The 21878-nt window shown below is 43.3% G+C and overlaps 1 protein-coding gene across 1 annotated transcript in view; it reads right to left on the bottom strand.

The window, feature by feature from the left end:
* Positions 1-2084: 2084 nt before the first annotated feature.
* The window catches only part of LOC137257678 (F-box/WD repeat-containing protein 8-like), a 48081-nt gene continuing 28287 nt past the window's right edge, over positions 2085-21878 (bottom strand). The window contains exons 7-11 of the mRNA XM_067795044.1: positions 10069-10293; positions 9824-9951; positions 4023-4199; positions 3026-3133; positions 2085-2233 (exon numbers count right to left, since the gene is read on the bottom strand). Coding sequence (XP_067651145.1) covers positions 2092-2233; positions 3026-3133; positions 4023-4199; positions 9824-9951; positions 10069-10293 — 780 coding nt within the window. The 3' untranslated portion in view covers positions 2085-2091. The remainder of the gene's footprint in view (positions 2234-3025; positions 3134-4022; positions 4200-9823; positions 9952-10068; positions 10294-21878) is intronic.

Consider the following 21878-nt stretch of genomic DNA (forward strand, 5'->3'; position numbering starts at 1 on the left):
AGCAAAAGACACTACTTCAAGATCTGTCTATATCTGCCATGATCTGTTGAAAGATATAAAATTTTCGAGTTTTGCTCCGGAAAAGAAGCCCATCCCTCCAGTCCGAATTGTTTCCTTGAAACTGGAATGAAATTAAAATGCCAAAACTTTGCAAATAGGAAAAGGCACCACTTTGTGGACTGCCTCTAATATCTGCCAAGTTTCGCTGAAAGGTATTGAATAGTTTTCGAGTTGGGTCTCCAGAAACGAGGCCCATTCTTCCATTTTGAGACCAAGTCCGAATTGTTTCCATGGAAACCCAGACAATGATAAATCACAAAAACCTGCAAACAGCAAAAGGCACCACTTTAGGTTCTGACCAAGTTTTGCAGAAAAATATTGAATGGTTTTTGAGTTCTGCTCTGGAAAAGAAGACCATCTCTCCATTTTGAGACTAAGTCTGAAACGTTTCAAAATAATAATAGTAAATAATATTGAACAGTTTTTGAGTTCAGCTCCAGGAATGAGGCCCACCACACCATTAGACAGCAAAATGTTCCATGGAAAAAAAAAATTTAAAAAAAAATAATGCTAAAAATCTTTAAATAGGAAAATTCACAACCACAGGTTCAGAGTATTATATCTACCAATTTTGGTCCAAAAATATTGAATGGTTGTTGAGTTATGCTCTGGAGACAAAATGATTCCAGACGGACAGGCAGACATACAAGGTACTGACTACATTACCCCGTATTACGTGCCAGTGGGATAAAAATGATGGGTTTTGATTAATAAAATAGCTTTGAACAGGAGATTCCAAAGTGTGCATCAAGACAGTCTCCATCTCCCGCTCAGAGAAGTCAGCCACTCACACTTACTGCACCACTCATGCAGGACATCTAATGAGTGGAAGTAATTGGAGACGGACAGGAGGGTAGAAGCAAACTGCTGATTTGAACCAGCTTTAACATGTCATGTAGCATGAGGCATGTCTGTTGTGACAAGCAATCAAATGGATGCAAGTGGTAAAACAGTCTGTTCAATCCATCATCACGTTGCTGTGTGGATACACCAAGGGCTGTAGTTAGGTGGACCAGTGCCAGCACGTCACACCACTAAGGGAGACAACTCTATACAGCTAGAACATGCAGTCAGTACATGAAGTATATACCCAACCAAATGTTCTGTATAGCTGAACCAAACATGCTGATACATGTAGACATTTATTGTACAGTATAACAAAGTTTCAACAGCAGTATGTACATCCTTGTAGAGTCGACTCCGCTGGACTGCATCTATGTCAAGGGGAGACTATAACAGGCTTTAACACGCTCTCACAAACACTGCTACGGAGAGGCCCTATCGTTGATACAGTGATCCTGCCCTGTTCATAAACTACATTCCCACTAAAATCGTTGACATAAAAGCAAAATTCTTACTGTTTCTAAAATGATGTTTACAACCTAACCTTCTCCAGGTGGTATAACGAGTATAACCAGTATAACGGGTATCATGGGGTAACCTGATGAAATGCTAGCAATGGTGGGTTAGTCACAGCTAGAAACATCTGTGTCAATAATAAAACAAGAAAAATCATTTAAGAACATATAAAGATATAAATGAAAATCTCTAAATATGTACAGGGTAGAACAAGTTGTATTCACTTGGGTTATCCCAACGTAAAACACTCTTTTAAAATACATCATGAATAGTCAATACTTGTGTTCGCAAATAATGAATCAAGTTCATAAAGGATACAGTTTGATTCATTGAATGTGTCAGTGAATCGTTGCTTACCTTATATTCACACATAGGCATATACACTCAGGCAGACTTTGTATAACGTTGTATTAAACAGCAATGTTACCACTTGACAAGAGGTCATATCAAGTTGTACAGTACTGCCCAGTTTTTGTGCTTGTTATGGAGTGTAAACACGCAGTTGTTCATATTGAATCCTATAGCACAAACAGGCAGATATTGTGTTTGTTGGTATAAATACATACACAAATGCAACAGTTCATATCAAGTCATATATCACAGCTTGGCAGATGTTGTTGTTGGTATACTGTATATATATATATATATATATATATATATGTACACAACAGTTTATATTGAGTCATATGGCACAGCGAGGCGTATGTTGTAGTTGTAGGTTTCGGGCTGGTCATATGAGGAGTGGCAGATCTCGGGCAGTCCCTGAGTCGTCTGGTCAGCAGAGAAGTCGTACACCTGTAATGATCCACGGAACCTGGAAACAAAGCCATGCTGTCGTCACACTTTCTGTCTGCTGTAAAATGGCTGAATATCCTATGACAAGGTTTAAATTGTTCCAGGATTTATTACAATACATCAGCGTAAGGTCACAATCAAACAGAATCACATGCTGACTTATGGAAGCTGTCAGGTTACGTCCTAAATGTTTGTATGACAGAGAGTGATGGCAGAAGGTACTGAATTCGTCTTCAATGCATTATCATAAATCTGGGCTTAATGTCACTTTGATTTGGTCCTTATTTTCAAAGGTTCCTCCATCTCATGTGTAATATTTTAGCTTGTTTATTGTTGCAGTTCATAGTATCCCAACTATATGAGAGCTGTCATACAGTAGTATAATACTTGTAGTTAGTTGGTGAGAGAGTGAGAGAGTGAGTGAGTTGGGTTTTATGCCACTTTTAGCAATACTCCAGCAATATGACGGTGGGCGTCACACCATGTGAGTGTGTATGAGTGAGTGAGTGAGTGAGTTGGGTTTTATGCCACTTTTAGCAATATTCCAGCAATATGATGGGGGACACCTTAAATGGGCTTCACACAATGTCATCATGTTATACTTCCAAATAATCAAGTCTGGGATAGATAATTCAGTGACTGACATCATGCTAATCAATCCACACAGCTGGGATAAGTCACATACAACCATGTCTTTGACTCTGGAAGTTGCCTCTTATGCAGGGCATAGGCTCGGGAACTACAGTCTTACCAAGAATTCTCAGTGATCAATAATGATTGAGCTTTCACAAGCAGCATCTCAACTACATACTTAGGCTGGGAAATTCTGTCCAGTTGGTCGTCCACTGGGAACTTGTCGTAGGGAATATTGCCGACGATGAGGCGCCCTTCACTGAACTGTATGTAGGAGACAGGGTTCCTGCAACAGACAGGTGCTTGTGTACTGACAGACAGCTGCTTTAATACCGACAGACACACAATTGCTGTATTGGCATGAGTCATGAAAAAACTTAAACATATATATTGGTTTTTGAGCATGTATAAGTGTTTATCTCTAAAACCTCAAAACCTAAACTCACTCACTCACTCATAAACAATTTTATGACACTTTCATCTATGGCCTGCTGACAAGTATACATGGATCTGACACTCACATCCATTCTTGTTTCTAAAACTTCAAAAGAAGAACATTCCATGCATTTCAAAACATACAACCAAAGTGAAAGTCAACATTAAGAACATTCCATGTATTTCACAACATACAACCAATGTGAAAGTCACCATTAAGAACATTCCATGCATTTCAAAACATACAACCAAAGTGAAAGTCACCATTAAGAATGTTCCACCTAATTAACATCATATAACCTATGTGACCAAGTATTTACAGGATGCATTTATTTACACACACAAAACTTGACAATAGACGCAATGAAATAGATTAGCATGTCGACAGGGATGCAGAAAAAGTCCAAGTACTTTTCTTGTACTAAATAAATAAATTTACTTGGATTCAACTCAGTAACCTTCGGTGGTGCCTGAAGCTGCCGAACAACACTCAGAGGGGATGCATGCGTTGCACAGACTTTTTTATCAAGTGTCAAGCTGAGCGTATGGATGCAACCCATCCACCAACCCAGTGTTCTAAATGAAATTATCTTAACTTAACTTTTACTTGTGTTTCCACTGTATATTTTACGGAGGTTTATAATGTAACATTTCATGTTTAATTACCGTGATAATCATGATACACTATACAATAACATTAACTGACTTACAACGATAAGGTAAATCTCTGTGTCACCTACCTATTGTGCCATTCCCAGAGTTTGGTTCTCATCCTCTGATCCCAGACCCTGACAAATCCTCCCTCGTCCCCCGACACCACCTTCCATTCATCCATCTGGACACATGTTATTTTCCCAGAATGCCCCAGTAGTGTCTTCGCTGGCCACGTCGACTGTCTGGTGTCATAAATGCGGACCCTGAAGTAGGTTTGAGAAATGTAATTTTCTGAATACAATTGATATTTTATACTTATCCTGACTCATGCTAATTGCTTATCTCCTCGTCCCTGGTGAAGGTAGTGGAACACCTGAAATCCCTTGAAGTTCCCTTCTAAAAAGAAGCGGAAGTAAAATACACTCACCCATGTGTAGCCTCCCTTTCCTGCGCATTGGTCATGTGACTGGCCATGCTCTTTACTCTCTCCTTGTATATTGCCTGACACGCGAATATAGAAATTCAGCTTGCCTGTGCGGGGCGGCTGGGAGGGCCTTTGTCATGAATCAGGATAAGTATAAAATATCAATATTATTCAGAAAATTACATATTTTTCCTTATCCTGACTCATGCTAATTGCTTACAGAATCCGATGGAAATGGCGGTGGGTCAGGGCATGCTGGATTCTGCTGAATGTCAAAGTTTCGTTCAATAATTCCAACCCCCCCACCAAACTGGAACTTGTAACGACAATAATATGGTCCTGCTCTTCTAATATCCATTCTAGATTCTGGGGGGATCACATCCAGTCAAACTTATCTTCAGTCGAAGGTTTCGCTGACCGGATTGTGTGACATCAAAAGTAACTAGCATCCTGCCAGTTTCTGATGCAACTAATTGTCGAGATAATGTAATCACGACTAGTTGTGACCCTTCTTCATGTACAAGTATCTTCATTATAAGCACAGGGTCATAATCACTCATGCTAGTCTGTTTAAGACGTGTGCATGGACTTTCCACCACTATACTCTGCAGAGCTTCTGGTTTCCACAAGTCCTGTGATAAAAAGGGTGAGTGAACTCAGCGCCTTCGTAGAAGTTGCTGAGCAATGACAAGAAGCCCAAACTGATGAATGCCAGAGACATCCTCCGTGGCTATGTCTCGTAGGTAGTGGTTGGCAAACATCGTGTTTGACTTTAAATAGCCCTCTATTATAGTTGATCATGGGGTTCAGGGATTGAAGATAGTGCCGGTATGTGGAATTGTCTATCCGGTTGACCTGGGAGTTGATTTCTCGCAAGAAAATCTCATCGCAGACCCTGATGAACAGTCTGATGATGACTTGCATAAAAGCTCGTGCAGTTGAATTCTAGAGCATGAATTTCTGACATTCGTTCAGCTGTAGCCAAGGCAAGTAAAAACAGTGCCTTCTGAGTTAGCAGTTCAAATGAAGTCCGATCAAGCGGCTTGTACGCATCACTTGTGAGATGTTGAAGTACGATGTTTAGATCCCATGCTGGAGCTCTAAATCTACGTTGTTGATCTTCCAACTTGAAGGAGTGTAACAAGGTAAGTAGCTCTGGTACTTGCTCAGCTTGGTCCCCATTTCCTGGGAACTGCCAAGTATGTAGATAATGTAGAGCCTATCAGACCTCTGGAATATTGTAGGTGACATAAATATTCTGCTATCTGCGGATATATTGTCTTCATTGCTGTGAAGCCTTTCTTCTTGGTGTGTGTCTCAAACTGCTTCCACTTGTCATCGTAAAAGGTGCAAGTGAATTTCCATAAGGCTAAGGTAACTGCTTTTGCTGCGCTTGTCGAGTATTTTTGATACTTTTCACATGTTAAGTCAGAATGCAGATGGGTTTTTGCTGTGTGCCTGTTTCATGTGTGGATGGACCAGAAAATTTTCCCAATCTGGTAGTTGTAGTGTTGGTTGTCCTAACTCCTCTATGAGTGCTGGAAACCAATGTCTCATTAGAGAAAAGGCGCGACCAAAACCATAGTCAGTTGTAGCCTCTTGGTCTGTTTTATTTTCTTGATGACTTTTGGTAACAGCACTGGAGGGGGGAAACGCAAATGCATTTAGTTCTTCCCATGCGATGCTTAACAGCATCTGTTACCCAGACTAACGGATCTGGTAATACAAAGGTTGTTGTCTGTTTATTGAACCTTGTTGTAAAAAAGTCTATTTGCGGTGATCCGAATGTCTGGCTGATTAGTTGAAATGCCTCTAAATGCAGCATCTAATCTGTTGGTGATGGACAAAGAGGACGAGATAAGGCATCTGCCATGATGTTGCAGAGTCTTAGTACGTGACATGCTTCTATTTGGAGAATCAGACTGTCGACCATGTCGAAGAGTTGAAACATCAGGTGTAGCAGAGATGGCGATCTCATTGACCCTTGCTTCTTTATGTAGAAAGCCACTGGTGAGTTGTTTGTGTGGATCATCAGTGGTTTGTCATTCAGTGTTGTCGATCAGTGATGGATAACATGCATCACCACTTTCATCTCCAACTGGTTGATGCGAAGAGCAATCTTCCTTCTTTAAGATTCCTGCTGCAACCTCATTGTTTAGATGGGCACCCCATCCTTCGAGAGACGTGTCTACAAAGAAACGCTTGTTGAATGACGACTGTGGGGCCTTCGACTGGCGAGTCCACCAAAGAGGGTATTATCTCAGATGTCCAGACTTGGACTCAGGAATCACTGTCATAGATGTAGCTGTAGACGTCTTCATCTGGTCATGTCCTGAGCTGACGTGAGCAGACTGAGTAGACATTGTCACTGTCGTAGTGGTAACAGAGACAGTAGAACTTCTTGTAACATCGGCTTGACCTCTAACCCACCAAACCTCTGGGACAGCAATGTATTGCAACACAATGATGAATCCAATCCCAAGGAATTTCGATTCACAAGTTACCTGAGCTGAGTTAGTAACCTGATAGTGAAGTCCAACTGTAGATTGAGTTGACTTCTCTCACGATCTCACGGTGAGCTCGTATGCCGTGAAGATATGTCATTCTTCATCTTCAGATCCTCAACCCTGCTCATTATGAGCGAGTTGACATGCAAAGGGAGTCTACTTATGGCTGGCTGCCTGTCCGATCAGAAACTGTCATTCATCACTACAGATCTCCTGATATGCACTGCTGGATCTGATGTTAGAAAACCTCTATGCCGTCTGAAGAATCAAATGACGCTGTAGACTGCTAATCTAGTGTGTTATCGACATCGTTCCATTGTTGCAAGTCTGAAAGTTTAACGCAGACGACTTCCTGACACTGGGACAATAACATCCCATTCTGTGCAGGGCGTTGTCTCTCGGGGACCAAACAGATTGAAGACGTGATGTCACCAGCAGGGCGTTGTCTCTCTGGGACCAATGAGGTTGTAGACATGATGTCACCGGTGTTGCAGTCAACTGATCATCGTGAAATCTTGTTCAAATGGTGATACCCTTTCTAGCACTCAGGCTTGTCCATAACCCTGCTGTTAGGCAAGCACGTGTCTAGATGAGCAAAGCATGTGAAAAAACTTCCACCGCTTGAAGCTGATGTAGACAGACTGTCTTCAACGTAGATGTGTCGGAATTCTTTCCCTGAAAATAATACCGTCATTTCTTGTGATCGAAGGTGTAGTTTGCAGTGGTATCTTGTATTCGTCTTGAAGAATCTTCGTGACATATTCGTCGTTGAGAATTCCCCAAATGAGACGTCCACCTACTTGAGACGGTTGTATGGGAACGGCTGAAGGTAGAAGAATCCAGTTGTTCAGACCCTAATCTTCAGTGCTTACCTCCTCTCTGGAGTCTGGAGAACTTGGACTTGTTAGTGTAAAGCTGACTTGTCTGCTTGAGCACCGTTGTCAAGGTGTCGACAGACTTGATCATCCTGACTTCTCTGGAGTCTTGTGTGACCATCCTTGCTACCTCATTAATCTTGTCGACGAAGTAGATTCAGTCCCGCACTAGTTGAGGCGAGGTGTTCAGACATGAACTGCTGATCCTTCATCTGAGTGACTGATGCTGACAGGATCATTCTCTTTTCCTCGTTGGCAGGTTTGCTGAACTTTGCGATGAGAGTCTCGCTGATGGTTCTACTCTGAAAAAAAAAGTATGCGTCGTAGTTGTGTCGAGTTGAGCAAGTCCCTTGTCGTCTACCTTGTAAGATTTGTTGCAGACGGGACTGATGAATTTATAAGCTTCATTGACGTCCGATGCTCTGACAAAGGGCTCCATGATGAAGAGGGAAGCGACGAACATTGAATGATGTAGCGACGAACATTGAATGACGTTACATGATGTTGTTGAAACTTGGTTGCTGACTTAAACACCATAGATAACATCTCAGGAATCGTAGATATCGGAGGTATCGGTGGGAAGTGTATCAATGTCATCATCCTTCATCATGTAAGTATTAGCTTCATTAGAGTCCTTGGATGGTGAGGCTATGTCTAGTCCATTCGTGATCCATGATGTAACTTCAGAGTCCGAAAATAGGGCTTCCTCGGATGACGATGATCAATAATGTCTATCTTCATTCCTCCATGAGTATGAAACATTCATTCTGTGTGGACGATCCCTCCTATTTGAGTCCATGCTAAGGGGGGTGATGATTGTTGATGAACTGGGGAGAGAAGATGAAGACCTGTGTTGACAAGTGAACCCGCAAGTGCACTCACGCGAGCGTGACTCCGCACTGGTGCGAGTGCACTCACGCGAGCACGAATCCTTACTCCTGCGTGTGCAGTCACTTGACGTATTTGGGTCTCTCTCCCCGGACTGGAGTTGGGGAGACTCATGAAGATCCTCATCATTGACAAGTAGACATGTGAGTGCACTCACCCATGTGAGCTTCCTCACTCACGTGAGTGCACTCACCCAAGTGGGTGCACTCACTCTACGTAGATGGATGATAAGGACGATGCTGACGATCTTCCTGAGCAGGTGAGTGCATATGCCTCCTCTTCATCCTCTGGAGTGAGTGCAGATCTAGTTGAGTGCTCACACGGAGCAGCAGTCGATGTAGTTTAAGATTGTAGTCTTCGTTGTTCTTCAACATGACCTCCAAACTCATGTTGCATGTAGGTGTCTGTGTCAAACGGCTGCGTTGAGTGCAGTCACGGCTTACTCGTAGAGAAATCTGCTGTGATGACCGAGGTTGATTGCTGACTAAGTCTACATTGTCTGACGATACTGAGTGGTGACGATATAGTCGTGGCCGACCTATGAGCAACTGTCTGCGTAGTTGAAGATTGTTGACATGTCGTTCCTGTAGGGGGACGAACTTGTCCCCAAGGAACTTCTTTGTCGAAGAATGTTGATTATGCGACGACTTTGTTGCAGACGAGGGGAGGCTACACATGAGTGAGTGCATTTTATGTGTGCTTCTTCTTAAAAGGGAACTTCAAGGGATTTCAGGTGTTCCACTACCTTCGCCAGGGAAGAGGAGATAAGCAATTAGCATGAGTCAGGATAAGGAAAAATCATCAGTATTACAGAGGTACTGAACAGTCTACAACACATCCATCATGTGCGATGCAAGAAGGGGAGGGAATGGATATGCTGCAGTCAGCAATATTCTGGTCACATCAGAATCTTGGGTGTAATCATGTGAATCCCAGACAAGCCATCTACATTTGGCTGACTTTGCCAACTAGTACAACCATGGTATCAGGGGCACTTGTTGCTACCTTGACCTTGGCAGTCATACTAACTGATCGAGAAATGCATTCCATTCCATTATTGCTCACAAACTTTCAATTATTCACTGGATGGAGTGAACAAAAAATTCTCCAATTCTCCATGAAAATGGCTAATCACGTATCTTAATTCTACTTCATCAGTTGTTTGTTTTCATTCAGTTGTAAGTTTCCCTTACTTGCGGTCTCCGCAACCTGTGATGAGGTGGTGAGCGGGGCTGTCGGCCATGTTGAGGCATGTGACCATCCATGTGTGTCCTTGCAGGGAGTTCAGGAGTTGTGCTGTAGCAAGGTTATACAGATGAACCTACAACAGGAGTGATCATAGGGATGCAAAAGATGAACAGACAACAGGCAACGCTTTAACCACTTGGCTACTTCATCATTCCCTACCTACAGAGAAATTTTATCCTATCAGCCATACCTTATGTCCCTCAGTGGGCCCGTACATGCCACACCCAACACCCATCTGTCCATGGTCGCTTCGCATGTCGAAGCAGGAGATGGGGCTGTCTATCATGTTGTGAATCTCACTGCGATGCTCCATCCCTGGTCGGTACAGACTGATGATGTTGTGGGTGGCAATGGCGAGGGCGTAGTCTGGGTTGTACTGCTGGGAGTGTGGCTCCAGCCACTGGATGTGGCACACCTGCAGAGACAATTCAAACTGAGATTAAGTGAGTGAGTGAGTGACTGAGTGACCATGGTTTTATGCTGCTTTTAGCAATATTCAAGCATTATCTTTGCAGTGGACACAAGAAATGAGCTTCAACACATTGTACCCTTGTGGGGAATCTAATCTGTGTCTTCAGCATGATGGCAATAATCCGGACATTTAGAGTTAAAAATTTGATAAAACCTTTGAAGAATATTTAAGGAAAACTTGTGTGTCAATGTTCTTACGAAGTGCAATGACCAAGTAATTGATTCATTTCCCTTAGGGAATAATAATTTCTGAGAATTGTCACGTTTGATGAAATCTTGTGATTACACATAATTATAAGGTGATCACAATTCGAACAAACCTGTAGAGGTTGCAGATTCTTTGAATACAGTCCTCCTTGGGGTACTTATAAGCATTTAAATGTTCTTTAAATTCTCGCGACAGTTGTAACTATATTTTTTCAATAAAATATATACAAAACAAAAAACATCGTTTTTGTCTTGTGAGACCACCCCTACAGGGCCCCTGGCCCTGTGACAGCCAAGAGCAGGTAACTCTTCAGACTATAGCCTCCAGCAAAACACTTCCGTTCTGTAAGCAATACAGACAGAATGTGGGGAGGTGGGTGGCCTTACCCCAAGGAGGACTCTATTCAAAGAATCTGCAACCTCTACAGGTTTGTTCGATTGTTTTTCATAGAGATCCTCCTTGGGGTACTTATAAGCATAAGACAGACTCCAAAAGACTGATCTTAGGGAGAGGCATTCTGTCTGCTCATAAACCTGACATAAGATGATAACCTTTATTACGTTTAACTGAAAGTAACAAGGAATCAAACTTACCTGGTCACGTGACCTTCTATGCCTTGCGGCGGGGGTGCGGACCAGGGCCAGGCTATTACACGGTCTAACCCTACATTTCTATGAGAAAGTCGTAGGGTGCTTATAAAAAATGCCCCCACCACCCCCCCCCCCTTTTTTTTACAAAAAACGGGAGTCGAGACAGGTGACTGATATATCAGGGTCCATTCTCGTGCACTGGCCAAGGTGCTAGGGAAGACCTGAAACAGTCTAGACCGGTAAAGCAAAAAATACCACCACCATAATAGAGCCCACCACTGGGATAAAAGATGGAAAGTATACAGTAAGACACCACCACCAGTCTACTTGTTGCAGCTACAATGTCAAATGATCGTTCGTCAAATGATCGTTCGTCAAATGCAAGGGTAGCTCAATCGGCTAGGGCACTCGTGCCCTGCCCACTGGTGAGAACTGACTGGCCAAACCGAGCATGCTCGCTTGACAGTCTGTCTAACTGGTAATGACGGATGAACATGCTCGGTCGGCTCCAAATAGCCGCGGAGCAGATCTCCTCAATGGGCAAGGCAGACGCATATTCCTCAGACGTCGCCACTGCCCTAACCGAATGAGCTTTCAAACCCTCAGGGGGCGTACGACCTTTCGAGGTGTATCCCATACAAATGGCAGAGACAAGCCACCTAGATATGGTCTGCTTGTTCGCCGGAAGGCCAGCCTTGCCGCCACCATAACAGCAGAACAATTGATCATTCTTCCGAATGTCTTTTGTTCGTTTGATATAAGCCTTAAGGGTCTTACGGACATCTAAGACGTGAGCACGTCGAAGAGAGGTACCGGGCGGCGAAGGCTGCGTGAAAGCGAGAAGCTCAATAGGCGCCGTAACATGAAAGGTGCTATCTCTCTTAGGACGGTAAGTATCTGGCAATCGAATGCTCACTCTGTCTTTGTGAAACACCGTTAATTCAGGGTTGGCGTGTATGTCGCCTACCCGCCTGCCAGAGGTTACCGCCACAAGAAAAGCAGTCTTCCATGTCAACAGCTGGAGGGACAGAGCCGACAGGTTGTGAAAAAGAGGACAGGACAGCCAATCAAGAATGACTGGCAAGTCCCACGGGGGACTAATCCGCCGGACAGACGGACGGATTCTGTCCACGCCTGCAAGAAAGCGCTGAACAAGAGGGTGCTGCCCCAATAATGCACCATCGACAGGAATGTGGAAGGCAGAGATTGCCGTGGAGTAACCTCTAACTGTAGAAGCGGCCAGACCGGCTTCCAGTTTAGATTGCAGAAACTCCAACACAGATACTAGATCTGCAGAAAAGGGATCGAGAATCCCCCTGTCGACACACCAGCGCGCATAACAGGCCCATCTATCCTCATATTGAACGTTCGTCGAATCCCTCCGCGAAGCCAGAATTGTGTCTGCAACTGGTGCAGGAATTCCTCTCGCATGGAGGCGACTCCGGACAGCGGCCAAGCCACCCACTGAATCCTGGGATTGGGGTGTGGCGCTCCTGTCACATACCAAAGTAACCACAACAGAAGAATAGTTTGTTTTGCAAAACTTTATTCCTCCCCTTAAGATATAAGTAACCCCAATACCTATACTAAACTAATTCTACAGGTGCAAATACAACTAACTAATCTAATTACCTAACCTAGCTACATATACAGTTCTGTCTACCACTTAAATTGCTAAAGTTCTAATAATACTACTACTACTACTAACTACACTAAAATCCTAATACCCTCACTAATATAGATAATGATTACATATAATCCCAATCAGAAACTAAACAATTGAACTAAATAACAATAAAGGAATTAGCCACTCAGAGAGAACACTTTCTCTTTACAATGTAATCAGAATGTCAGTGCACTTTGGTTCCACTTGGTGACGTCATGGTATTTGTGTGGTATCCCTCACACCCAGGCGATGGTTTCCCTCACGGAGTTTAAGGGGCCTGTGTAATGGTTGATGGCTGTGCCATCCACATCTCACATTACTAGGAGATACATGCTCCTTGTACAACAGGGAAGACTCTTGTCTGTCTCCTTACAGGCGGAGATAATACCCCTCTCCTTACTTTAAGGATAACCGGCCAGTTCCGGGACACTACAATACAATATAAGTAACTACAGTTACTCAGTAAGACATGTGTCAATGTCTTATACTTTATGCATGTACTTTACTCCGATTTACATATTTGAAAGTGGAACAGGTTTTGTGGAACGATAACATTCAAATTTTGAATGGCTTTGTGGCTATATAGTGTTACAATATGCACATATATCTAGAAATACTACATCAGTAAAACAATTACTTGCTACATCTACTCAATCAATAAATACAAAAGTAATAATGATAATAAAAACTTACGCCAGCCAGCGTGAGATGCAATCCCATACAAAAGTTGAACCCATACAGGTGAACACAGTGGTGATTCTGGCTGACTGTCCAGATTACTACCCTTCCTCACTATTTATATTGACCTCCCATACCCAAGCTACTCAACACCTCTCTATTGTTTACAAATTAACACCCCAGCTCTCTGGCCATACCTGGTCACGCTTCCCTGAACATAACCCTGTTCCCATAGTATTACCGAACATAATCTAACAACAACTCCCAACAATATATAACACACTCTAACAATACCATACTACATCTATTTACAGTACCATAAACTAATTATATAAACGAAATCATCTGTGATCTTGACATCACTCCCCACTTCAAGTAATTGTACACAAGTACAATTATATATTACACTCAAGATCACATTTAAGTTTGTTTTAATGCATAAATATCATAAAACACAATTGTCTAAATGTACAATAGCACAGTAATACATAAGAAATAACTGCTGACAAATAATCTGGATATGCAGAGAGTACATTATTTACACACTGCCATACACATAGTATGACTAGGGTGAACACCGGCTCAAGAGATCAGCCCCAACATTCTCACTTCCTTTGATTGCACGAATTAGAAATCTGTAGGGTTGCAAAGTCAGGGCCCACCTCATCACTCGTCCATTGGTCATTTTTGCCTTGGTCATCCATATTAAGGGCTGATGGTCAGTCTCCAAAATAAATTCTCTCCCATACAGATATCTTTCTAACTTCTGTATTGCCCACACAATAGCCAAACACTCTTTTTCTATTGTAGAATACGCTCTCTCACGATCTACTAACTTCCGACTCACAAACAATATTGGAAATCGCTCACCTTCCTGTTCTTGTAGCAGTACAGCTCCGATTCCAACGTCAGAAGCGTCTGTTCTTACCAAGAATGGTTTCTTCAAGTCGGGTAGTTTCAAGATAGGAAAACTTGACATATGGGTTCTTAACGTAGTGAAAGCTAATTCCTGGCTTTCTGTCCATATTACCTTGTTTGGCTTTCCTTTCTTTGTGAGATCAGTTAGCGGAACTGCTATGGCTGCATAGTTTGGGATAAATTTCCGGTAGTACCCGGTCAGTCCCAACAACGCTCTCACTTGTTTCTTGGTTTGAGGTCGCTCCACATTTAGGATCTTTTCTACATTCTTACCTTCTGGTCGAATTAGACCACTACCCACCTTGTGCCCTAAAAAGTCCAGATGTTTATATCCCACTTTTACCTTTGAAGGTCGAGCTGTAAGATGGAATTGTCTTAACCTCGTAAATATTGCTCTCAGACTTACCATGTGGTGTGACCAGTTCTCAGTTCCTTCTATGATGTCGTCTATGAAGTTGTCTGTATTTGGTATGTTGTGCAATACTTGTCTCATCAGTCGGGAAAATACTGCAGGTGCATTAACTACTCCAAATGGCATCACCTTCCATTGGTATAATCCATCAGGAGTTATAAATGCTGTCAGTTCTTTGCTACTCTCTTCCATTGGAATCTGCCAATATGCTTTGCTTACATCAATTTTGGTAAGATATTTACAGTTCCGTAACCGTGCAAAGATGGAATCAGCTAATGGAATTGGTTCGGCATCAAATACGGTCACCTGATTCAGTTTGCGAAAATCGGTACAAAATCTGTAAGTCGAGTCAGGCTTCTTCACAAGTACAATGGGGGATGCATATGGTGACTGAGAAGGTTCTATCACCCCCATGTCTAACATTAGCTGTATCTCCTTAGCTACAACATCTCTCATATAATGAGGAAGTGGATAGGGCTTGGATCGTATAGGCTCATTACATGTCAGCTTGATCTTATATTCCATACAATCTACCTTCCCTGGTAAATCACTCAGTACATCTTTGAATTCACTTATGAGCTCCTTCACCTCATTTTGTTGCTCCTCTGTCAAATCTTCAGAAATGTCTACATCCTGATACGTTTCCTTAGAAACTAAAGAAGGTGAAGCTATGTCTAACATACTCACCTCTTCAGCCTTGACATCCACCAGACCAGCACTGACATGCACAAGTTGAGCTATGCTGACTTCACATACAGCTGTGTCCTTGACCTCCTCTCTCTCAATGTACCTTTTCAGTAGATTGGCATGATAGGTTTTAATCTTGTTACCAACCTGTATTCTGTAATTGCCAATGCCAAAGGTATCCAGTATTTCATATGGCCCTTTCCACTGCAGCAACAGTTTGTTTGAATCAGTGGGCAACAGAATTAATACTTTATCACCAACCTTCATTTTTCTTGGCTTGGACTTCACATCAAAGAACTTTTTGTATTTACATGCTTTCTTTTGAAGTTCTTGCTGTGCTACGTGAATAGTCTCCTCAAGACGGTTTTGAAGATCTAGCACATACTCATATGTGGTTCTTACCTCTGGATTTGGTATATCTCTTGTCCAGATTTCCCTCAGAATCTGTACTGGTCCTCTCACAGTGCGTCCATATAAGAGTTCAAATGGGTCAAAACCCAAACTCTCTTGAGGTACCTCTCGGTAAGCAAATAACAAAGCAGGTACATACCTGTCCCAGTCATTTGGTCGTTCTGCACACATCCGTTTCAGCATCGTCTTCAAGGTTCCATTGAACTTCTCCACTAGGCCATTGCACATTGGATGATAAGGGGAAGTAGTAAGCTGATGTATGGACAATAGTCTACTTACCTCCTTCATCACGCCTGACGTGAACTGGGCTCCCATGTCTGTTAATATCTCCTTGGGGATACCAACCCTACTGAATATCTCGAACAGAGCTTCGGCAACATATTCCGTCTCTACTCTGGGTAAAGCTACTGCTTCTGGGTATCGTGTTGCATAATCAACCACCGTCAGTATATACCTATTACCCTTGTCTGTGACAGGATACAATGGACCAATCAAATCAACAGCTACCCTCTCAAATGGCACTTCAATTAATGGCATTTGTCCCAGTGGTATTTTCCTTACCTTTCCCTTCGGCATGGTACGTTGACAAATATCACAAGACTGAACATGTCTTCTGACATCACCAATTACTCCTGGCCAATAAAACTGTGAGATTACCCTATCTAGAGTCTTCTTGATTCCAAGATGTCCACCCATCAGTGCTTCATGACATACCTTCATTACCTGTGTGCGCAATCCAACCGGTACTACTGCCTGTACAACTTGTTTACCATTGTCCATTTTATTGGAAGTATGCTTCCTATACAGCATATCATTCTCCACAAAGTAAGAGGAAGTACTATGTCGGTTCTCCCTAATCTTACCTTCTTCCACTAATTTTCTTATTTTGTTCAGACTTGAATCCTGATGTTGTAGGGATACGAACTCACCTCGACTCAGTGTCAACCCAACAGGTTCCAATGTCTTCAAGGGTTCCATGCCTACTTGGCGTACTCTTCTCTGGCTCCTTGTCTCTACAGCACCTACTGTTTTAATGTCCTGCTTATCCCACATCAAGTCTGGATCTCCTGGCTCTCTAACTCCGGGAATATTGCCTAATATTAAGTCACAGATTGGTGTGTCCATACATGCTGCTCTCACCATACCCGTGTAAAAGGGCGTATTTACAGTAATCCATGCTACCGGAAGTGTCAAGATCCTGCTATCTGCTAATTTACAAGATTGTGTTTCTGAAGTCAAACATGCATCTTTTACCATTGACCTCCTCACTATTACACCGTTACATCCCGTGTCTCTAAGCACATCTACTGGAGTGTCGTTTACCTTTCCTTGATAAAATGGCATGCGGTGATCTTTGGTAAGCACACTCCCTGAGGCTACATCTGCTTTAGTAACCTCCTCTGAAGTTGCTGCATCACCATCTAGAACTTCATGTATGCAGGGCTCTACTTTTGTGTTATCTGGATGTATTAGAGACATGTTTGTGTTGTCTTCACTCACCTGGATACTTGCCACTTTAAACTTGGGTTTCTTGCACTGTGCTGCCAAATGCCCAGTTTGATTGCAGTTGTAACATGTCCTTTCCTTAATAGGAACAAATTGTTTGAAACAAGTACCATGTTTACCTGATGCGCTACCCTCGACTATTTTCCCTTTGGAAACCTGCTTGTCAGTTTGACCTGGAATAACTGGTCTATTGTATCTTCCATGACTCGTACCTCTAGCTTCTATAAATTGCTCTGCTAGTCTAGCCATTTCCATCGCGTCTTTTGGCTTTCTCTCTCTCAAGAATATACCCAGATCCCTTCCAGTCACATTCAAAATCTGTTCACGCAGCAGCAAATCTCTCACACCTTCGAACGTCTTTTGTGTACCACTTAGTTCAATCCATCTGTTGAAATAGTTCTCAATTCTAACTACAAATTGTGTGAAAATCTCACCTGTTTCAGTTTTAGCAGTCCTAAATTTCTGATGGAATCCATCCTCAGTCATTTCATAGCGTTTAAGTAATGCAGTTTTAACTGCATTGTAATTTTCAGCCTCAAAGGCATTTAACCGGGAGTATACTTCTAAAGCCTTACCTTTCAGCAGAGTACACAGGTAAGCTGCCCAATGGGACGGGTCCCAGCCTTGCGCTGTAGCTACACGTTCAAACCTTTGCAGATATGCATCAATATTGTCATTGTGGTCGTCAAATGGAGGCATTTTAGGCATCTTGGGAATGGCTGCCGATCTATTCTCTCCTACCTGCCCTTCTTGATTTCCTGCCGCACTCTTTTCTAACTTGGCTAGTTCTATTCTTTCATTTGACTGTATTTTACACTTTTCTTTCTCCAATTCTAATCGTTCTCTCTCTCGTTCCCATTCTAACCTTTCTTTCTCCTTTCTTTCCTCCAGTTCTAACTTTTTAATCTCCCGCTCCCTAGCTCTTTCCTCCCGTTCGAGCCTGTCCTTTTCTTTCTCATTCTCCAACTCCATTTGCTCTTTCACAAACACTCTCAAATCATCTTTCTCATACCCTAAACTCTAACCCAGTTTGATAAGTTTGTCAATGTCCATAATTGTCTGTATGAGGGCAAAGCAGGGTACACAAAAAGTCAAACTGTCTGGAATAAATAGGGATCCTACCAAGAATAAAACCGGAGGTGATTTCCCATATATCCCAATGTTCAAAATGTTCACGACGAACCAATGGCCTTAACTGACCAATAACCACAATACACCCTCCACCCTTGAATTCCAAATCATACACTCAAGGACGCAGAAGTGGTGCCGTATGTTCTAACCCTTCTTTATGGACACAAAGATTCTGCAGCGATATACAATCAACAACGCTACATCAAATGCGCTACAGAACACAACTAGGGTTCCCTTTGATAGTGACAAATAATCTAATTATCCCACCGCTGCCACCAAAATGTCACATACCAAAGTAACCACAACAGAAGAATAGTTTGTTTTGCAAAACTTTATTCCTCCCCTTAAGATATAAGTAACCCCAATACCTATACTAAACTAATTCTACAGGTGCAAATACAACTAACTAATCTAATTACCTAACCTAGCTACATATACAGTTCTGTCTACCACTTAAATTGCTAAAGTTCTAATAATACTACTACTACTACTAACTACACTAAAATCCTAATACCCTCACTAATATAGATAATGATTACATATAATCCCAATCAGAAACTAAACAATTGAACTAAATAACAATAAAGGAATTAGCCACTCAGAGAGAACACTTTCTCTTTACAATGTAATCAGAATGTCAGTGCACTTTGGTTCCACTTGGTGACGTCATGGTATTTGTGTGGTATCCCTCACACCCAGGCGATGGTTTCCCTCACGGAGTTTAAGGGGCCTGTGTAATGGTTGATGGCTGTGCCATCCACATCTCACATTACTAGGAGATACATGCTCCTTGTACAACAGGGAAGACTCTTGTCTGTCTCCTTACAGGCGGAGATAATACCCCTCTCCTTACTTTAAGGATAACCGGCCAGTTCCGGGACACTACAATACAATATAAGTAACTACAGTTACTCAGTAAGACATGTGTCAATGTCTTATACTTTATGCATGTACTTTACTCCGATTTACATATTTGAAAGTGGAACAGGTTTTGTGGAACGATAACATTCAAATTTTGAATGGCTTTGTGGCTATATAGTGTTACAATATGCACATATATCTAGAAATACTACATCAGTAAAACAATTACTTGCTACATCTACTCAATCAATAAATACAAAAGTAATAATGATAATAAAAACTTACGCCAGCCAGCGTGAGATGCAATCCCATACAAAAGTTGAACCCATACAGGTGAACACAGTGGTGATTCTGGCTGACTGTCCAGATTACTACCCTTCCTCACTATTTATATTGACCTCCCATACCCAAGCTACTCAACACCTCTCTATTGTTTACAAATTAACACCCCAGCTCTCTGGCCATACCTGGTCACGCTTCCCTGAACATAACCCTGTTCCCATAGTATTACCGAACATAATCTAACAACAACTCCCAACAATATATAACACACTCTAACAATACCATACTACATCTATTTACAGTACCATAAACTAATTATATAAACGAAATCATCTGTGATCTTGACAGCTCCGTTCTGGGATAGTAAGTCCGGTCGAAAGGGTAATAGTACAGGAGGCTGAGCCAGAAACCTGAGAATTACCGGAAACCAGCTTTGAGCCGACCAAAGCGGTGCTAGAAGCACAAGTAGCCAAGCCGGTTGTGCGGTCAGCTGCGAGAGGACTCGTGAGATCAGAGGCACTGGTGGGAATGCCCAGAGTACTCTGTCTGTCCAATCGAGCAGAAAGGCGTCGTTGGCTATCGCTCTCGGATCCGGTATCCTTGAGCAAAACACAGGAATCTGGTTCGTCGCCCCAGAGGCAAACAGATCTACCTGGAACGACCCGAACAACTGGGAAATAATCCTGAATATCCCCCGATGCAGCATCCACTCGTGTGGGGCTAGTATACGTCTCGATAGCGCGTTTGCGTGGACATTGTCTATGCCCGGGAGATAAACAGGGAGCACCCGAATGTCGAACTGGTCGCACCAAGTCAGAAACTGCCACACCTCCTGAAGGAGGGACGGAGACACTGTGCCGCCTTGCTTCAGGATATACGTCATAGCGGTCTGGTTGTCCATCTCTAGGCGAACCACTTGACCCCGCACTGACTCCACGAAGCTCTTGAACACCCGGCGGACTGCTCTCAATTCCAACACATTGATGTGTAGGGTAACTTCGTCCTCGGCCCAACGACCCAAGACCGATAGTTCGCCCAGGACGCCCCCCCAGCCTGTGAGGGAGGCGTCCATCTGAATCGAGAGGGAAGGTGTCGGTGTCTCTAAGGGGATCCCCCTGGACAGATTTCCGACTTCCGTCCACCACCGCAGGTGAGGAATCAACCAAGCGGGAGTCTCGAGAATAGTCTCGTAGCTCTCCGAATGGGACCACAACTGGGCTAATGCCTGTTGAATGGGTCGCATCCTCAACCTCGCATGCCAGACCACGTCCACTGTAGCCGCCATAGTGCCCAGCAAATGAAGCCAAGTTCTTGCTGTGGCTCTGGGGAACTCGAGAAACTGAAATACAGTTCTCTGAACTTTGACGATGCGGTCTGGGGCTAGGGAAACAATCCCCTGAGCCGTATTGAACCGTGCCCCCAAGAACACCAGATCCTGCGTAGGGGTCAGGTCTGATTTCTTGAGATTGATGATCCAGCCGAGCTTCAACAGGATGTCCATCACTTGTTGTGTGGCATCGTGTGATAACAGGAGCCCGAGGGCCCTCAAAAGCCAATCGTCCAGGTACGGATGACAACATCTGCCCTGTGACCTGGCTAGCTGAGCCGGAATCAACATAATTTTGGTGAACACCCTCGGCGCCGTGGAGATGCCGAAGGGTAGAACCCGAAACTGATAACACTTCCCGTCAAACGAAAACCGAAGGTATTTCTTGAACTCGGAGTGTATCGGAACATGGAGGTAAGCGTCCTTGAGATCGATTGACGTGAGCCAATCCCCTGTCTGAACCCTCCGTCCTTCTTGGTCACAAGGAAGTACATGGAATAAAACCCGTCTTCTTGTTGACCTTCCGGAACCATCTCGATGGCAGCCTTGTCCAGGCACGGAGGACCTCTGCTCTTTCCCAGGAGAACGGCACCGGCGTGTGCCAAATCCCTGAGAAGCATGGAGGGTCATATGGCCATCCCTGACTGTGGACAGGACCCAGGGATTTGAAGTAGCTGCCTGCCATTCCGAAAGGAATAGTGACAGCCTGCCGCCTACAGGGACTTCTGGCGCAAGGCAATGTACCCCCACCGTCGGCAGTTCTCCGCCTGCTTGTGTGGGGGACACCAAAGGCTCCGGGCAAATGTTTAACGGGAAGCCGGGGCCGGCTTCCCTTTGCCCCATAAAGGCTGC

Source organism: Haliotis asinina, chromosome 1 (genome assembly GCF_037392515.1).
Source record: "Haliotis asinina isolate JCU_RB_2024 chromosome 1, JCU_Hal_asi_v2, whole genome shotgun sequence".
Classification (NCBI taxonomy): domain Eukaryota; kingdom Metazoa; phylum Mollusca; class Gastropoda; order Lepetellida; family Haliotidae; genus Haliotis; species Haliotis asinina.